The sequence below is a fragment of the Antechinus flavipes genome, chromosome 4 (assembly GCF_016432865.1).
Source record: "Antechinus flavipes isolate AdamAnt ecotype Samford, QLD, Australia chromosome 4, AdamAnt_v2, whole genome shotgun sequence".
NCBI classification, from domain to species: domain Eukaryota; kingdom Metazoa; phylum Chordata; class Mammalia; order Dasyuromorphia; family Dasyuridae; genus Antechinus; species Antechinus flavipes.
The window spans coordinates 140,430,200-140,448,520 of NC_067401.1; the positions used below are offsets into that span (position 1 = coordinate 140,430,200).

An 18,321-nucleotide genomic window follows, 5' to 3' on the forward strand; every position below is an offset into this window, starting at 1 on the left:
ATTTGACAACACTAACCCTTGCACAGCCGAATGTTTCAGATTTTCTCCTTCGCCCCTCCCCTTCCCAGATGGCAAACAATTCAATATATATTAGACATGTTAAAATATATTTTAAATCCAACATGTACAAACATATTTATGCAATTCTCTTGCTGCACAAGAGAGATCAGATAAAAAAAAAAAGAAAAGTGAGTAAGAAAACAAAATGCAAGCGAACAACAACAAAACGAGATCTACATTCAGTTCCCACAGTCCTCTTTCTGGGTGTAGATAGCTCTCTTCATCACAAGATCATTGGAACTGACATCAATCATCTCATTGTTGGAAAGCATCACATTCATGAGAATTATTGTATAATATTGATGTTGCCATGTATAATGACCTCCTGGTTCTGCTCATTTCACTTAGCATCAGTTCATGTAAGTCTCTCCAGGCCTCTGTGAAATCACCCTGCTGATCATTTCTTATAGAACAATAATATTCCATAATATTTATATATCACAATTTACTCAGCCATTCTCCAACTGATGGGAATCCACTCAGTTTCCAATTTCTTGCCACTACCAAAAAGGGCTGCCACAAACATTTTTGCACATGTGGGTCCCTTTCCCTCCTTTAAGATCTCTTTGGGATATAAGCTCAGTAGAAACACTGCTGGATCAAAAGATAAGTGCAGTTTCATAACTTTATAAGCATAGTTCCAGATTGCTCTCCAGAATGGCTAGATCCGTTCACAGTTCCACCAACAATATATTACTGTCCCAGTTTTCCCACATCCCCTCCAACATTCGCCATTATCTTTTCCTGTCATCTTAGCGAATCTGAGAAGTACGTAATGGTATCTCAGAGTTGTCTTAATTTGCATTTCTCTGATTAATAGTGATTTAGAGCACCTTCTCATATGGTTAGAAATAGTTTCAATGTTTTCATCTGAAAATTTTTCACATCCTTTGACCATTTATCAATTGGAGAATGACTTGATTCTTATAAATTTAAGTCAATTCTCTATATATTTTAGAAATTTTTTAATCAGGACCCTTAAATATAAAAATTATTTCCCAATTTATTGCTTCCCTTCGATCTTGTCTGCATTAGTTTTGTTTGTAAAAAAAACTTTTTAACTTAATATAATCAAAATTATCTATCTGGTATTCAATTATGAGTTCCAGTTCTTCTTTGGACACAAATTCCTTCCTTCTCCACAGATCTGAAAGGTAAACTATCCTATGTTCTTCTAATTTGATTATAATATTTGCATATATTTTGAAAATAAAAAGCTATTAAAAAAATAAAGAAAAAGATAATGTCCAGTTTAGCAGGGGTTGAAAATACATGTTTAATTTCAATGGTTACAGTAAAAGATAAACTAATCATCCATTCAACTGAGGTTTTGATTCCTCAAAATGACAGAAAATGGTGCCATTTCTCATATATATACACACACACACACACACACATATATATATATATATGTAATGAGAAAAAATTGGGGTAGGACAACAAAATAGGGATAGAGATAATAATTTCATTGCAATTACAACTGACTTTCTGGCTAGGCAGTTAAAATATGCCAGAATTTAGAGAAGCCAAGAAAGCTTTATTGATTTCTTTAAGATGCAACCAAGAGCATCATCAGAAAATTCAAGAATGCTTACACATATCATGATGCTAAAAATAGTTATTATATACTGTAAGTTTTTAAATTTGTGAAAGATAAACCATTTCTTAAAAATTATGCATTTCTCTTTTAAATCATTTAAATGTTAATTAAAATAAAGAGTAGAGAAGAATTTGAGGGTAATGTATAAATACAATTTTAATAAAGAGTTAATGTTAGCATCATTCACTATAAGAGATTTAGCCTAGGAGAAATTGATTGTACTGAGACTACTCATTTCAACAAGGCACTACCAGGCAATTTAACTAATATCCCTTTTAATGGTTTTATTAATTTTCAATGATGAAAACTTGGAAGATGCAAATTAGAGCCATTGCCACATGGCTATGAACATTTACCTACTGGCTCAGATTCACAATTCTGTGTGCCTTCTGGACCACAGGAATAAGGTTTTAATGATGCTAGAACACGTAAAATTTTAAGGGATGGTAAATTTGAAGGCATGTATTTATGTTAATCAAAGAGAAAAAATAGGCTCCATTTAGTATTGGAAAGATTATTTATCTGGGATGTACTAACATTAAAATTTCTTGAGAGAATTCAAAATGCTGTGAGAGATGAGCTAAGGAAAACAAGTTATAGCACAACTCCACAATTTTTTTCTGTTTTATTTGTTTTTAATGTTGCTATTTCCTGATTCAATCCTTTATTAAATATCAGTTCAAAGTGTAAGCATTTCAGTAAAAGAAAGCTCAGCATTATTTAAGTAGCAGAATAAAAAGAAATAACTTCTTATGGTACACCTGACAGCATGAAATGCCAAAGTGAGTCATAAAGAGGGTAAGTAAAACATATAAATCTACTTATTAACTAACTGTTTTAGATTAGCCCATGGGGTTGATAAACTTCATTTTTTCACAGTTTTTTTCTAGTATAAAATGGAGTGCGCTAAGTACCTGTTCTAGAATACCTATACTGACTTTTTAAAAGTTAGCTCTTTTGGGAAATGAAGTGGGAAAGGGGAAGAGAAGAGGGCAATCAGCATTAAATATCTTATTTAGGATAACACAGTAGTTAAGTGTCAACGGTCTGAGTCCACATTAGAACTCAAGTCCTCCTGACTCCAGGGCCAATACTCTATCCACTGTACTACCACTAGTTGTGCCTTAGATATCTTGTGGTATTTTAATTTTTTCCTGCTATTATTATAATGACATAGAGCCTCTTAACTAGAAAAATGTATTGTTAAAATTGTAAAATCTCTTAAGTGTAAAACAATAAGAAACAACTGAAGACTAGTTTCCCCTTCCAATGATTTCGATTATAATTAATGAAATGATGAATCTGAAAATAATTAGATGAGTAATAGCATGTTATTACATAGCTCATCTTTTCCTCTGTGAAAGTTAATTTGGAAGAAATGTGAACTACATACATTATTGCTTAAGAATTGATTCCCCTAACTTCTTCAAATAATGTCATATTGACAATATGTTCAAGCAATGACCAAAGAAGTTAAGTTCAAAAGGTGTTTATGAACAATTAAGTATTTTTTTTTTAAATAACCTGGTTAAATTCACTGTGGGCGAAACATCAAACATAGTCTATAGATGACCAAATCCATTTTTATTAAATCACAACTAAAAAAACCCCAATAACTAACCAACCAACCAACCAACCAAACCAAAAAAACCCTACACATACCACGTAGGCAAATCAACACATCTCTTCCTAAAACTAAAACTTCAAGTCATAACTTGCCTTTTAAAATTTTCATGGACTTTTGCGGCTAAAAGAGCAACAAGAATGAAATCTCACCAATCCCAAAATCAAAATGTTAAACTTCTTTAAATTCATAAATCTTAGAAATTTAACAAGCTCCATAAGTAAGAATTGAACTCTCTGCCAGCATATTCTGACAAAGTCATCCTTTATCCAGACAGAACCTTGCTGTGGGATTGAAGGCTTGTGTCCCCCTTTCAAAGTTTCATCAAGGGAAATTACTATTTTCTTCTTTAACCTCCTGCTTTCTACATGAGGCAGAAAGATATCCCCAAGTTTCTTTTCCATGCTAATAAAAAAAAAGATGTTTAAGTTATCTTAAAGTATCCTTTTACAAAGCTACCAATATATTCTGCCATTATTTAATTTTTTAAAAAATAAAGTGCTTAGTTACAACAGGCATTAATTTGTAATTTTCTTGATAATATTTATCTAATGAAAACCTTCTAAAAATCTATGAAATTCATAGTCATTCCTTTCACTTCAAATCTGGAGAGAATATAAGTGTCAGGACTGTTTCCATAAGAAAACTACATATAATGTTAGTCAGGCTTCACTACTGGCAAGTAGATATGGATCTTCCATATCCTCCAAATGTTTTTTAAATTTAATTTGAAAATATAGCAATCAGTACACAAACATGTCAAAAGCATATTTTCCAAATGAATGTGTATAGATGGGAAATCACAGCCAAGAGCATCCAAAAATGAATCCTAAAATGGAAGGAAATGAAATAGGTGGGTAGGGAAAAGTTAAACTTATAAAAATATAAAACAAGAATGCAGAGAAGATATTAAACCAGAAACCAATGGTTCCTGTAAGCAGTTAACTCTTTCTCACCTGTTTGTGTGCATGATCATAGGAGTTGATATGGTTGTCGAACTCCTGGTGTTTTTGATATTGCTTGTCACAGAGTTCACAGTAAAAGTTAGCTCGAAGGTCTTCTAGGGCTTTGGCAATAGCCTTCTCTTTATCAACATAATCCTATAATAGCAAGAAAAATGAAACCCATTAAACTGAAGTTTAAAAAAAAAATCACTTACCTGAAGAGGGACATGTTTTTTCATCAACACTACAGATCCCCAAAAAGCTCATTTAAGGAACAACAATGTGGCATAAAATCCATACAGCCGAACCAACAAATATCTTTATATATTGTTATTCAAAGGAATTTGATATGCATTCAATGTCAGAGAAGAACATTACAAAAGTTCACAGTTTTAAGAACAGCTAAGGCCACAAAGCTAAAGGATATCCAGCTATAATAATGTGTTTGGCTAATAAATACAACTTTTTATTTTAAAAGTGAATCTGGCAACCCAACATCACTTCAGAAAAAGTAGCTTACAAGGGAGAGCTAGATGGTGCAGTGGATAGAATGCAAACCTAAAGTCAGGAGGACCTGAGTTCAAATTCAGTCTCAGGCACTTAATACATTCAGCTATCTGACCCTGGGCAAGTCACTTAACCCCAATTGCCTCAGGAAAACAAAAAACAACAACAAAATAGTAGCTTACATTTCCAAACCCCATTCCAGGAACCTAATTCATATAATCACAAACCAAAGAGGAATCAAATTTTTGTACAGAAGATGTTCCTATTTTGTAAATTCCAGCTGACTACAAGGATTCTGTAAAACTGAAGCAGTTTTGAATTCAATACTGCATTTGTACAACATAACAATCATGAGACAGAAAAAAGCAGAGGACATATGCTCTATTCCCTTCCCATTCTCACACGATATTTACAATGTCTCATAAAGAGAAAAAAAATCACACTGACAATGTGAATTACATTTCTAAGTCATGATACCTTCACTACTCTGATACCTTAAGTTGATAAGAACAAGTCTCAATCTCACACATAAAACACACACACACAAAAACGATGTGTGTGAAAAAAATGTTTGAATATGTCATTTGATGAATGACATATGATGAATCATATGATGAATGATGAAATGATGAATCAGAAAAAGACTGTTCCAATTGACTATGGGATTTTATTATGCTTCTCAAATTGTATAAACACTGAGTTAGCTAGAATAGGAGGCTTTTCTAGAAACTAGAGCATCTGGCTTCCCAGGGAGGAATTGTTGCAAGAAGCCTCAGTTATAGCAAAGTTCCTTTCCCAAGAACCTTCTAGTTTTCAAGGGTCGTAAGAATGTTGGGACTTCCCATCCATGTCCTTAAAAATATCTGAGAGAAGTCACCCTGTTTCTTGAAAAGACAATTCATAATAATTTAGTAGCTGATTACCAACCAGAGAGTCATCCATATCCCTGCTTCTGCAACTTCTGCTTTTTCCTGGTTTATCTTCCATTCTCTTTGGCTTTTTTCAAGCAAACAACTGATCACTGACGTAAATTTGTTGTTCAATGGTGTCTGATTCTGTGCCTCTGTGCCCCACTGCAAACAATACTGTTCATAGGAGTTTCTTGACAAGGATATTAAAGTGGGATGCTATTTTCTTCTCCAGTGGATTAAACAGAAATTAAGTGACTTGCTAAAATTTGAACTTGAAACCAAATTTGAACTCAGGTCTTCCTGATTCTAGGTGCAGCACTCTATTATGCCAGCTAGCTGTCCAATTATATAAATATGGTGGGGTGGGGAAGAGGAGGAAGAAGGATAAACTGTCACTTGACAACACTATAAAAATGTTTCATTTAGATAGGGATAAAATATTGTCAATAGTATCCCCCATCCACATTAAATACTTAATTAACCTCTTTGATTAAAATTTTCAATAGGTAGAACTGTCTTCTCCACACTCAAATTTTCTCATAAAAATACTTTTATATAGATATATGCATACACATGTAAAATATACCAATCACAGATTTAGGATATACATTTCTTGTAATTCTTTGTGACCTTCAGTTTTTCTGACATTTATTTGGATTCATCTAATTCAAAATTTGTGATAACTGAAAAAAATAAAAGCTGAAAATACTCCCCCTGCTGGACTTTTAAGGTTTTACTTATAAGGGGAAAATAGCCAAGTTCCCAGGTTAGCTAGGAGAAAGCAGCTTGCAGAGTTAAAGAGTCAGATGTCCTGCATCTAACAATATGCACAACCTCTCAGGGCACAAGCAATTCCCTCAGACTGTAAGTGGCAAATAAGGTGTGGCACCCCAGCAATAGTAGAGGGCACATCTTCACTAGGACTTCCCTAGAGAAATCACGGTGTGAGAAAAGAAACAAAACAAAAAAATTCAGAACACTTTAAAATAAGAATCCAAGAAATTTAGAATATTTTTCAAAATGGATTGCACACTCAAACCATTCCACATATATTTTAAGATGTGTGTTTACACCACTGAATAAGGACTGGATTTTTATACTAGGTTTAGAACTAAATACAACCACGTTGGATGTCTGCCTGCAAAGTGAGTTCCCCTAGATACCAACTTCTTCCCTGAGTTAAGAAAGCCTTTTTATCCAGCAAGCCTTTTAGTTAATATGTGCAAGAATGTTAGCTGTACAGCGATTAAGACCCAAGTCTGAAACAAGTCTCAGAAACACTGTAACTGTGTGACCTGGGGGAAAACCCTTAATTTCTTGGGATGTCAAGTTTCCTAATAATAGCCTCTAGCCCCCAAGGTTGTTATGGGGTCCAAATGAATTGTAAAATATTCTGAAAACTTTAAAAGTTATGCTAATGAACTGTTATTTGTCATTATTCCTCCTCCTCATATTCCAGGTAATGATAATAAGAGTCAGTTTCTTGAGGTCAAGACTGCTCATTTTTTGTGTTCATAGCTATTCATGTATTTGGCACTTAACAGATGCGTAATAAATGCCTGCTGACCAAATCTAATTTCAGAGAGTTCTTCTGATTAAATGTGAGAATGAATATAAAAAACAAAGATCAATCATACTATATATAAATGGCTTATACTGTGATTTGTTTCCATAAACATCTAATGATAATGAAGTCTGAAGCTTAAAGTTTACTTTAAAAAATTGCATTCTTACAAATATTTTATAGTTCTGATTTCATCAAATCAATATAGTTTCTTAAATCTTATCTTGCAAATGAGTGGTTTTACCACACTGTTGCCTCACAAGTTTTTGAAAATCATAAATGTACATAGAAAATGCTTTTCCTTAGAACAAAGTTCTTATTCCTTCCGACCTCCAAAAACATTTTTAATGAGTATCTTTTGATTTTTATCACCATCATTTCCCAGTATGTCTCCCTGTGCACCTCCCTCCCCACTCCTGCCCCATCTTCTCAGAGGTGATATCTCTTATAACAAAAGGGAAAAGTTAAATAAAAGAAACCAATACATCAATCAAATCCAACATTAAATTCAATTTTCCACTGACAGAAAAGTAGTATTTCAGATATTTTTTGTTTTATTCTTTGATGTGAGAATTCTTGTCTATGATGTTTGACTAGCACATACTTGAACAAATCAAAATATGATTAACTATAGTGATTTCATGTAAAAGTTTAAGTACTGACTTTCTTTGAAAAAGGATATCTTAATTCCTTATCTTATAAGTGAAGGGTTCAAATTACCCATCAAACAAAAAGCTTCAATCTGATAAAACCATGGGAATTTGTGAAACATATATGGGACTGTGGTTTGAAGAGACATTATTCCATAGATGTATAATTTTGATGTGTTTTAAATTCCAGATATTTAAAAATACTTAAGCAAAGATAACACAAAAATCTGCTTTCAAATTTCACGTGCAGAGAACATTTTAGTACAGAAAGAAAAGATAAATTGTCAAAGTTATGTTTACTTAATATCTAAAACAGTTTCTATGTGAAATTTTTATAAATAATGCTCCTTATGTGTGACAGTATTTAAAAATTACAATATTTGCTTAAAGACAAGATTTTTCCTTCTCTAGATTTCCTCTAAATCTATAATTTGCTTAGTGTTTTTACTTTTTAAAAAAGAAAGCACATTTCAATTGATGACTTGGGGAGGTGAAATCTAAAAAACCCAAATCATTTGTTTTAAATGTAAATATCACTAAAGAAAAAAAGTACAACTTAAATTTTATTTAGAGAAAAAAATTAATATTAAGTCATCAGTTTCTGTGTAATTCAAAATCTGATAAGGTCCTTAAACCCAACTATTCTGACTGAAAATGAATCCATTAGACTCTTAAAACATAGTTCCCCTATTCCTAAGGCAAGATGGCTTAGAAACAGGATTGATTTTTAGAGTTATGCTTTATGGTCGTTGCTCTGAAAATTAAGACTTTCTGCATAATTAGTATAAATCTATAAGGCAACAAAAGGAAGGCAAGGGAGAAGCAATATGATGCAAAAAGAACATTCATTGATAATCTGGGTTCAAATTCTGATCCCTGGATTAGTTAGTTCTGTGAGGACTTTGGCAAGTCACTTCTCTATTACTTTAAATATTTTAATTGCTTGTAAATGGAGAAATACTAGTTCCGCTTCAAACAGGACAAAAAGCAAATTCCTTCTACATATGCACAGATATTACAAAGACACTAATGGTCAGCATATAAATTTGAGATCCACTATGAAAAATGATACAAAAATTTGAAAGTGAAATATCTATTTATTCATACACACAACCTCATGTTTGGATTCTAAAGTTTTTCAAGTAAAATTATAAAAGGAAATTGATAAAAAAGGAAAAGAGTTTTCCTTTGAGAACAAGGAACAAACCTCTCTCAAAATTAACAATTAAAAATTTTAAAATATTTGTTTTGGTTACAACCAAATATTTTGACAAATTCACAAGTAACAAAGTAGGAAGTATGATACTAGAATCTCCTTTCACTATATTTCTGGTTGCTAGTGACCTACAATTCCTGAACGGCCACAGTTAACCTGACCTGAAACACTGAAATAATTGTTTCAGTTTTCAAAATAAAAGGTCTTAGATTAAAAATAACTTTATTTTAAAAAGCTTTCTAATTTCCTTTTGTTCTAAATTACAAGGTTAACTAGACTGAAACAGAAACAAAAATTTTTTAAAGTTCCTAGACACTTTCATTACATGTGCTCAAACAATATATCTTTTCGCAATTAAAGGAAATGTATAGTTCTTGTTTTCTACAAACAGTAGCTGATTCTATGAGACCAAAGTCTTAGATCAGGATATAAAATTCCATTCTATTTCAGAATAGTCACAAGACTATAGATATTTAAGAGTAATAAGTAATTTACAAATGATCTGTACAGTTGGAATACCCACATCAATGAGATAACAAATCCATTAGGTATCAAACCATTTATTTGCCACCAATTCCTACAGCAGGAAGTCTGAGTGTGTTGTAAGATTTGTTTTTTTCCTCTTTTATAGTCCCCCCCACCCCACCCTCAGACTCCCAATAAGCATTTGTGCAAAATTCTTTACTGAATATCTAACTGGATCTTTAACTCCATACATTTCTGCAGCAAGCAGACACCAAATAAATCTCCAATAAGCTATTACAATCAACTGTCTGGAAGGCAAAAACAGTGGATTGAGCAGTATAGTATCTTCAGGAGGTAGTGTCTGATGGCTCCTTTGAGTCTAAATTACAAGGCTTTCTGTCTCTCCCATAACAACCTCTCCCTAACCCCTACAAGATCTTTAATATGACATTTCCAGAGAGCTAGTGATGGAAAAATTCCCCCATCCCCCCTTTCAAAAAATAGCCAGAATGTATTTTGTTAGCCATAACTTTAAAAATTTAAGAGATGATCAATTTAAATTATAAAATTGACAAGATCCAATGGTACATATGAATCTAATAAGTTTGCAACCACATCAAAAAACAAATTTCCCAAAGGAGCTTTGGAAGCAACTGGAGCCATCTGATGATATAGCTAAATATTATCATAAATTATTAATTTTAAAAAGTTGTCTTTACATTTATCCTGGAGACTCCAATCACAGACAATCTTGATTAAGTACCTTGTACTTTTGTCTCAACTCTTCTGTGTCTTCTTTTTCTACTTCTAGGACACGCCTCCGTTCGGTAGCATCTTCAGCATAATCAAGCTTAATAAAAAAAGAAAAAGATCAGTTTTATAATCCTTATATGATTCAATTAAACTAAAAAGTGTTGCATTATCAAATACAATATTGTTTGTAAAAAAAAAAAATTGTTGTATACTATTGCCCACTTTTGTCACCCCACAGAGAAAATGGCATGCAAAACAATTCATTAATCCTTCCATAGCAGTGGTTCCCAGCAAGCACATCCAATGTCAATAATGGACTTCACTTTATGGAAATGCAGATCTCAAAGAATTAAAAGTGGCAAAAAGATTTCAGGTAATGAAGTATAGGGAAGGAGGGGATTAATGCTCCTTTGTAGAGGGGAAAGACTTTTATTGCAATAGAAAATTTTAAGACAAATAGGACTGCGTAGGGGGGAAATACTATACAATTCAGAGGCTTCAGGATCCTTATATTTTGCCAGAGTTGTGATCATGGGTAAATCTACAACCCTCTCTGTGACTCAGTTTCCCAAAGATAAAAATGAGTTATTGAATCACCTGTTTTTCTTAAAGGAATCACAGCATAAAATGTTATGAAGTCATTTTTTTAAATTCAAAGAAAAAATGCTATATAGTTTATTATTATTATCTACTACTCTACTTTTTCCTGAGAATACTCCTATCCACACTTATATTTATTTATATTAACATAATTTAGCTCACATATTTCATAAAACAATGGACTAGCAAGATCAGCTTACCTCCATTTCCATTCGACCCATACCCATGACATCATACTTGACAACGATAGGAATGGGATCTGTTCTCCCTGAAACAGGAACACATAAACAGGTGAGGCATAAAGCCAAGTCATCAGCTCACTTTACACAGTGGGTTTGGGTGGTTAGAGATCTTGCCTTGGAGTGCAGAGACCAGAAAGCTACAGTGAACCAAACACAAGCCATTCTCACAGCTTACATCCTACCCACTTTTTTTCCCCCGCTCAAATTCAACCACCCTTGGCTAACTTAACAACCTGGGATTTATAGCACTAACCACTCTAGCAAAAAGAGATTGGTGGTCAGATTAAAACCCTACAGTACATACTGGCAGCAGGAAATTTAAAAACTTTTGTTTTGACTTTAAAGATCCTCCCATCAAAAATAATTCATTCTATTCTAACAACCCCTTTGCTCCATAGCCATCTGAATCTACATAAATACTCTATTTCCAACAAAAATGTTAGGAATTTATAAAGCCAACTTAGTAAAATCAGAATTTATTTTTATTTATTTGTGAAAATATGGCTTAGAAATTCAAAAAAAGAGGTAGTATAAAAAAAATAAAATGAGGAAGCAGGTACCCTTAGGTAGCCAAACATGATTTTATTCACACACCAGAACTTTCTAAAATAGTAATATTATTTTCTCATTTCCCAGATTGGTTGTGGCAATCAGTAAGCTGTGAAAAGGACTAGTTGCGAAGAAAATTGACTTTAAACTAATCAAACTATGCTGAAATTTGTTTTTATGTATCTTTAATCCACTCATAACCAGCCAAACAAAGCAAAATGGGGCAGACAAGCACTTTACTACCACAGCTGTTTTACATCACAACTTGCGCTGTTTATTGTGATGTAAGCCCACTTGAAAAGAGGACTTACCTTATCCGTAGTATACCTTGAGTGAAAAAACACAATGTTTACTTCCCTCATCTTTTACACTCAGGCTGGTGTAAAAAACTGCTTTTGTTATACACACATATACATATTATACCTTTGGGCCAAAAAAAAAAAAAAATCAACTTTATCAGGCCAACAATGAGGCATTAAAAAAAAAAAATCAACAAATGCCATGACCTTGATTGGATCTTGGACTCTGTGTGACAAGGATTTAAGTTTTTTCAAACAGCCATGTAGAATTTATGGAATTTGTATTCAACTGATCTGCATTTATAGAATTAACTTTTGTCTTCAGGCAGTGGTAAAAATCCAGGAGTTTACCTAAGTATCACCAAAGACCAACTGTTACTTTTAGCAACAAACATGAAAATTAATTGGGGGCAATTAAAATTTCAGATTTTAAAAACAAAAACCAAAAAAACCCATCTCATGCCAGCAAAGAAAAAAACATTTCTGGAGTATAGCTTTCATTTGGATTTTTTAAAAGACTGCCAGTTAAACAAACAAACAAATTAAAAAAAAAAGGGGGGGGGGGGAAGAAAAGAAAAAGACAAAACCTCCCCAAAAACCAAACCCAAAAAAACACATCACTATCTTGCGCCCAATGGTATAATAAATAAGCAGTGACTGCAATCTTTAGCAAAAGGACCAAATTAAAGACAGGTAATAAAAATGACGTCCTTAAGTGTAGTATCACTTTTAAAACGTCTCAATCAGGGATTTACTGGTAAAATTAGATAAACTAATGGAATTGAAAAAAAAAAGTCAAAGGAATTCAATTTTATTTTCTACTTTTTTGTTATTTGTTAAGCTTTGTTTTTGCAAGAATGAAGACTTTTGGCACAGATTCAATAACTACGTAAACCCCTGTACATAAACACTGCATCAGTACTTTTGCCTTCTAAGGCAGTCAAAGTTTGTTTTAATTAATTTATTTATTTGAAAATTGCAGTAGCAAGTGCTAGCGCCCATGATGTTGTGGGGTAAATCAAGTTTGAACAGTATTAGAATTTTAGGTTTTAAATGATTTTTTTTTTTTTTTTGTGGCAGTTCTATCACAAACAGATACATCCCTTCTTAGCATTACCCTTTAATGAACAGGGATCAGACAAGTTGCATAAAGGAAAGGAAAGGAAAATGAAAAAGACCAAGCAGAGGGATGAAGGCTACAACAGAGAAAGTAAGCCTAACATATTGGTGCACTGATGACAAAAAGGAGTAATTCAGTCTGAAAATAAAAAATTACCACTGCTAAGTTTACCATCACCACAACAAGTCCAGGATCATAATGCTGTAAGAAAGAAACACCATTTGTTAGGCAGAAACCATTAGGGTGGAAAACAGGCCTTCTAGCAGGCAGACAGGATGGGTTAAAGTTAACAGTTGGACTTCTCCCCTCCCACTACTTCAGGGTGGGGTTGGGGCAGAAAGTGGTCATCACCAACCAGTTCTGACAATAGCTACCAGGACTTAGTATTTCTGTACTATTTCTTGGTAACATGTACAGCTCCTCCTGCTTGAAAACATAAAATTGGGGATGGAACAGGAGAAGAAAGAAAAAGTATCAGCCAATTTAAAACAATAACACCGACTAAAACTGGAGCAAAGAGCTAAGATTTTTTTGTTTCCTTATCTACTTTGGTTTGAAATGATGTTTGGCATGAATTTGGATTGCTTCAATAATTTTACAAGACTGAACACTCATTCTGGTCGAAAATTAGGCTTTTGGTCTTAATATCTGACTGGCAATTATATCTAGCTCTCCAAGTTTTCTTTTCTACAAGGACATGTACCAAATATAATTTGGAGTCTCAAGAGCCAATGCTTTAGGAGTCAGAGAGAATTGGTATAGCCATCTATATCACCAGAAGACAAATTCTAAAGAAAAAAAAAATCAACTGAAAAACTGGAGATAATTTTTAAAGCTTCACCCTAGAAAATACACTCTAAAGGCCTGGGTTTAACCTCTGGTTTTCATATCTTAGATAGTCAAATAGTATTTCAGTTCTGCTGTGAATGAATTAATATTCTTCAACTAATCTCCTCTGAGCTCTATTCCTTCATAAGGAACTCTTTCCAAGCATCTACAATACTGAACAAAATTACTTTTACTGGAGACCAATAATCCTAGAGTATGGCCTATATGTAATTTCTTTTCATTTAAGGCAGGCCCTGGACCATGGAAAAATTCTAGAAGACATTCAATAATTCTTAAAAAAAATTCAGAGCATGTAAAACATCCATTGGTAATAGATATAAGGTTCAAATTCTGAATTCTGCATGCCACACAATTTTCTAAGACTACAAGTTAAAGTTGAGTTGTCATGATGATCTGTGTAGACAGGAATGCCTTCCCCAGAGTGATACAAATGGTAGTAAATAATCCTCATTTTAATGTTTGGGTTCTTTAAGAGCAACACCTTCTAACTCTTAAAAGGCCACAAGTCCAGTGACTAGTCATTGCTATCCACCAATAATGCCCTTCTTACTGCTCCTTACTTAACAACATTCCATTTCCTGAATTACTTGCCCTGTTTGTCTCTATCCTATACCTGCAATACTCAATCTCCAGGCATCCTTCAAGACTCAGCTCAAATCCCACTTTCTCCAATCCACCTTCTCTAGCCTCTCAGTTGTTAGAACTTTCCATATGAGATTATCTTCAATTTATCCTGTATATCCATCACATCTGTAAACAGTTGTCACCCTCATTAGAATGTGAGCTCCATTAAGGCAACTGTCTTTTGTGTACAGGGGCACATGGTGAGAACTTTATAAATTAATAATAAATGCTACTGACTGACTCACAAGGAATTTCTTAAACTGATGAAAAATTTAAAAATTATTTGCATATCTATTGTGAATTGTAGACCAAAAAAGAAAAGTTACCACCTGGAATAAATTGGTTTCCTTGATAGATAAAAAAGGGGTGGATACTAGAGGTAGCAATAAAATGTTAATGTGCTATTCTCTGAAAAATTTGTATCTTTTAAAAATTAAATACTGGGGCAGTTAGGTGGCACAGTGGATAGAGAAACATCTCTAAAATCAGGAGAACCCGAGTTCAAATTTGATCTCAGACACTTGACACTTCCTGTGTGATCCTGGGCAAGTCACTTAACCTCAATTGCTTCAGCAAAAAAAAAAAAAAAATAATAATAATAATAAATAAACAAACAAACAAATAAATAAATAGAAATAAATTAAAAGTAACTCAAAGAGGGAGGGAATATCTCAACTATTTCCTGGGTTTCCAAGGGGAGTATTTCAGAACCAAAAGATACCAAATGCTTCTCCCTCCCCACTTAAAGAGAAATACTAAATACCAAAAAGCTCAAAAAGTAAATAGATGCTGAGTATCTACAATATGCTCTGAAAAAGCAAGAAAGAACAAGCTAGGTAAAAAGGGAGAAGACCAACAATTAATTTACAGTGTGCCCAAAGTAAGGTAATATAGACATACAATACTTCTAAATTAAACTTTAAAATGTTTTCTAGCAAAAATTACTAATAAATCCCCTTTTTTATTTTTATAAAATTAATTCCATTTTAATTTATGAAATGATGTTGACAAATTGCTAAATGTTCCTAAGGACGGTTTTTCCCACTGCTAACACAACAACTAAATAGAAAATCTTTTTTTTTTTTTTTTGAATTATAGCTTTTTATTTACAAGTTATATGCATGGGTAATTCTACAGCATTGACAATTGCCAAACCTTTTGTTGCACTTTTTCCTCTCCCCTTCCCCCCCATTCCCTCTCCCTGATGGCAGGTTGACCAATACATGTTAAATATTTTAAAGTATAAATTAAATACAATACAAGTGTACATGTCTTAACAGTTATTTTGCTGTACAAGAAGAATCAAACTTTGAAATAGCCTGTGAAGAAAATCAAAAGTGCAGGCGGACAAAAATAGAGGGATTGGGAATTCTATGTAGTGGTTCATAGTCATCTCCCAGAGTTCTTTCACTGAGTGTAGCTAGTTCAGTTCATTACTGCTCTATTGGAACTGATTTGGTTCATCTCATTGTTGAAGAGGGTCACGTCCATCAGAATTGATCATCATATAGTATTGTTGTTGAAGTATATAATGATCTCCTGGTCCTGCTCACTAAATAGAAAATCTCAAGGCTTAAAATTTATCAATCATTTTGGTAATGACAAAGCAAGTCCTAATTGACACAACACAAGGAAAACATTTAAATTTGTAATGAAAAACTAAGTGCTTTGGTTTCCTTTTTTCTAATACTCTTTTAATATCTTAATTTTTTCTTCCATGCAAATGAAAAACTGTTTATCTGTAGTCAACCTTTCCTTCAGACTTCCATATTTCCAAATACCCATTAGGTATTTTCCCTCTATGCACATACTGTTATTTCAAAATGTCCTTACCTCCTTCTCCAACTCAGAAATCACCTCGCTTCTCTTCCAGCTTTTTTATTTGTTAATGGCACTACCATTCATTCTATCAATTAATTTACCCAGGCTATGGACTACAGCCCTTTCCTCCAAAACAACTAGATAGTCATTAAATGTTTATTTTAATGCATTGCCATCACATTAATTTAGCTTCCTATTTATTTAAATTACTGCAAGAGTCTCAAAACTGGCTACCCTACTCTCATTTTGTCCCCTTTTTCCCATTTCATCTATCCCATATAGTGCTGGTGGAATAATTTTTTTGATGGTTCTGATATTAATGCTGCTCTCTTCCCCATGTCCCCAGATGTCCAATGACTTCAGATTACCTACCAAATAAAATTTAATAAAAAATTCTAGGATTCAAAAATCTACAATTTGGCCCTGACCTGGCTTTCCAGAATTATCTCATTGTACTTTATTTGTTAGATCTCATGCTCCAAATAGAAATCTTCATTGTTCTTCAAAATTAGAGCCCAAATGCCCTGTCTCCATGACTTTGTTCATTTTTTGCCTGACTGCCCTTTTCTCCCTCCATTCCCATTTATGATTACACAATTTCTTCCCTCCTCAAAAACCTAGCTCAAACATTATTTCCTCCACTATGTCTTTCTTGGCTCTTCCCATTTATTCTCCCCCCCCCATATCAATAATCATTTTCTATTTACACAATTTCTATTTCCTTGAATGTACTTTCATTATTTTAGCATATATGTCACACACACACATTTATATTGAATAGGTTTAATAACCTACAATGTAAGTATCAAGAGAACAGGGGCTGTCTTTGTTTTTCAATGTATTCCCTTCAATATGAGCTAAGTGGTACAGCAGATAGTTTGCCAAGATCTGGAGTCAATAAGACTTATTTCTCTGAGCTCAAATTTGACCTCAGACATTTACTAGCTACACGATCTTGGGCCACTATGTAATTCTCTATGTGATTGTGTAGTCATACCCTATATGACCATATAACCCTGTTTGCCTCAGTTTCCTCATCTGCAAAATGATCTAAAAAAGGAAATGACAATTTCTGCCAAGAATATTTCTGTCAAGAAAGTCCCAAATGGAGTCATGAAGTCAGATATGATTAAATAATAACACTCTCTACACTGTATCACAATGTCCTACACGCAGTGAGTATTTCATGAATAGTTGTTGATCCAATTTAAATTTTTTGGTAACTGTAGCAGAAGAGTACATAGATGAAACTGCCTGTTGAGCACTAATTTTACCTAAAAATATATTCTGGTATACCAATTGGGTGGAGAAAGAATTTAAATAATTACCTTGAGCTGAAAATGAGGGCAATTATGTTATTTGGGAAAACCAACTAAACTTCATTCTGTAAACAAGATTAAAGGAAAGAGAATGAAAGCTTGAACTTCCGTATTCTTTTCTTCTTGACATTTCAGATCAAAATCTATAATACACTGGAAAATCTGTGGCTAATGACAAGTCTGTCCAGCATCTAATCATTATATATATCAGCTTTAAAAAAAAAGGAGCTAGTTAGAAGGAATCAATTAGGTTTAAAGATTATCTACTTGAGTTATTAAAATGGAATAATGGTAGCCTATAGTTATATAACATTTAATGATTATAGAACTTTTTCATTATCTCATCTGGGAGCTTAACCTTCAAATCTAAAAATTTGAATTTAACTTCCTTTATGATTTTTATGTCAACATAAAGGGGCTTTTGTTATTTCAAATCTCTGCTTTTTCTAGTCCATACAATCAACCATAGACAAGTGAATTTCCTAAAGCATGAATATGACCACATCACTCTACAACTCAAAAAACCACAGTGGGTTCATATCAACTTTAAAATCAAGTATGTCCTTTGTTTGCCATTTAAAATGTTCAACAGACTGGTTCCATC

General features: G+C 33.2%; 1 protein-coding gene across 4 annotated transcripts in view; it reads right to left on the reverse strand.

Moving 5' to 3' along the window:
* Positions 1–18,321, reverse strand: part of GPATCH8 (G-patch domain containing 8) — a 105,405-nt gene that overhangs the window by 17,418 nt on the left and 69,666 nt on the right. For 2 of the 4 annotated variants that reach the window (XM_051994844.1, XM_051994847.1), the window contains exons 4-6: positions 11,095–11,162; positions 10,305–10,391; positions 4,241–4,384 (exon numbers count right to left, since the gene is read on the reverse strand). In XM_051994844.1, the coding sequence (XP_051850804.1) occupies positions 4,241–4,384; positions 10,305–10,391; positions 11,095–11,162 (299 nt within the window). Of the gene's footprint in view, positions 1–4,240; positions 4,385–10,304; positions 10,392–11,094; positions 11,163–13,260; positions 17,586–18,321 lie in introns of those variants that run through there. The other 2 variants (XM_051994846.1, XM_051994845.1) reach the window with 2 other exon arrangements.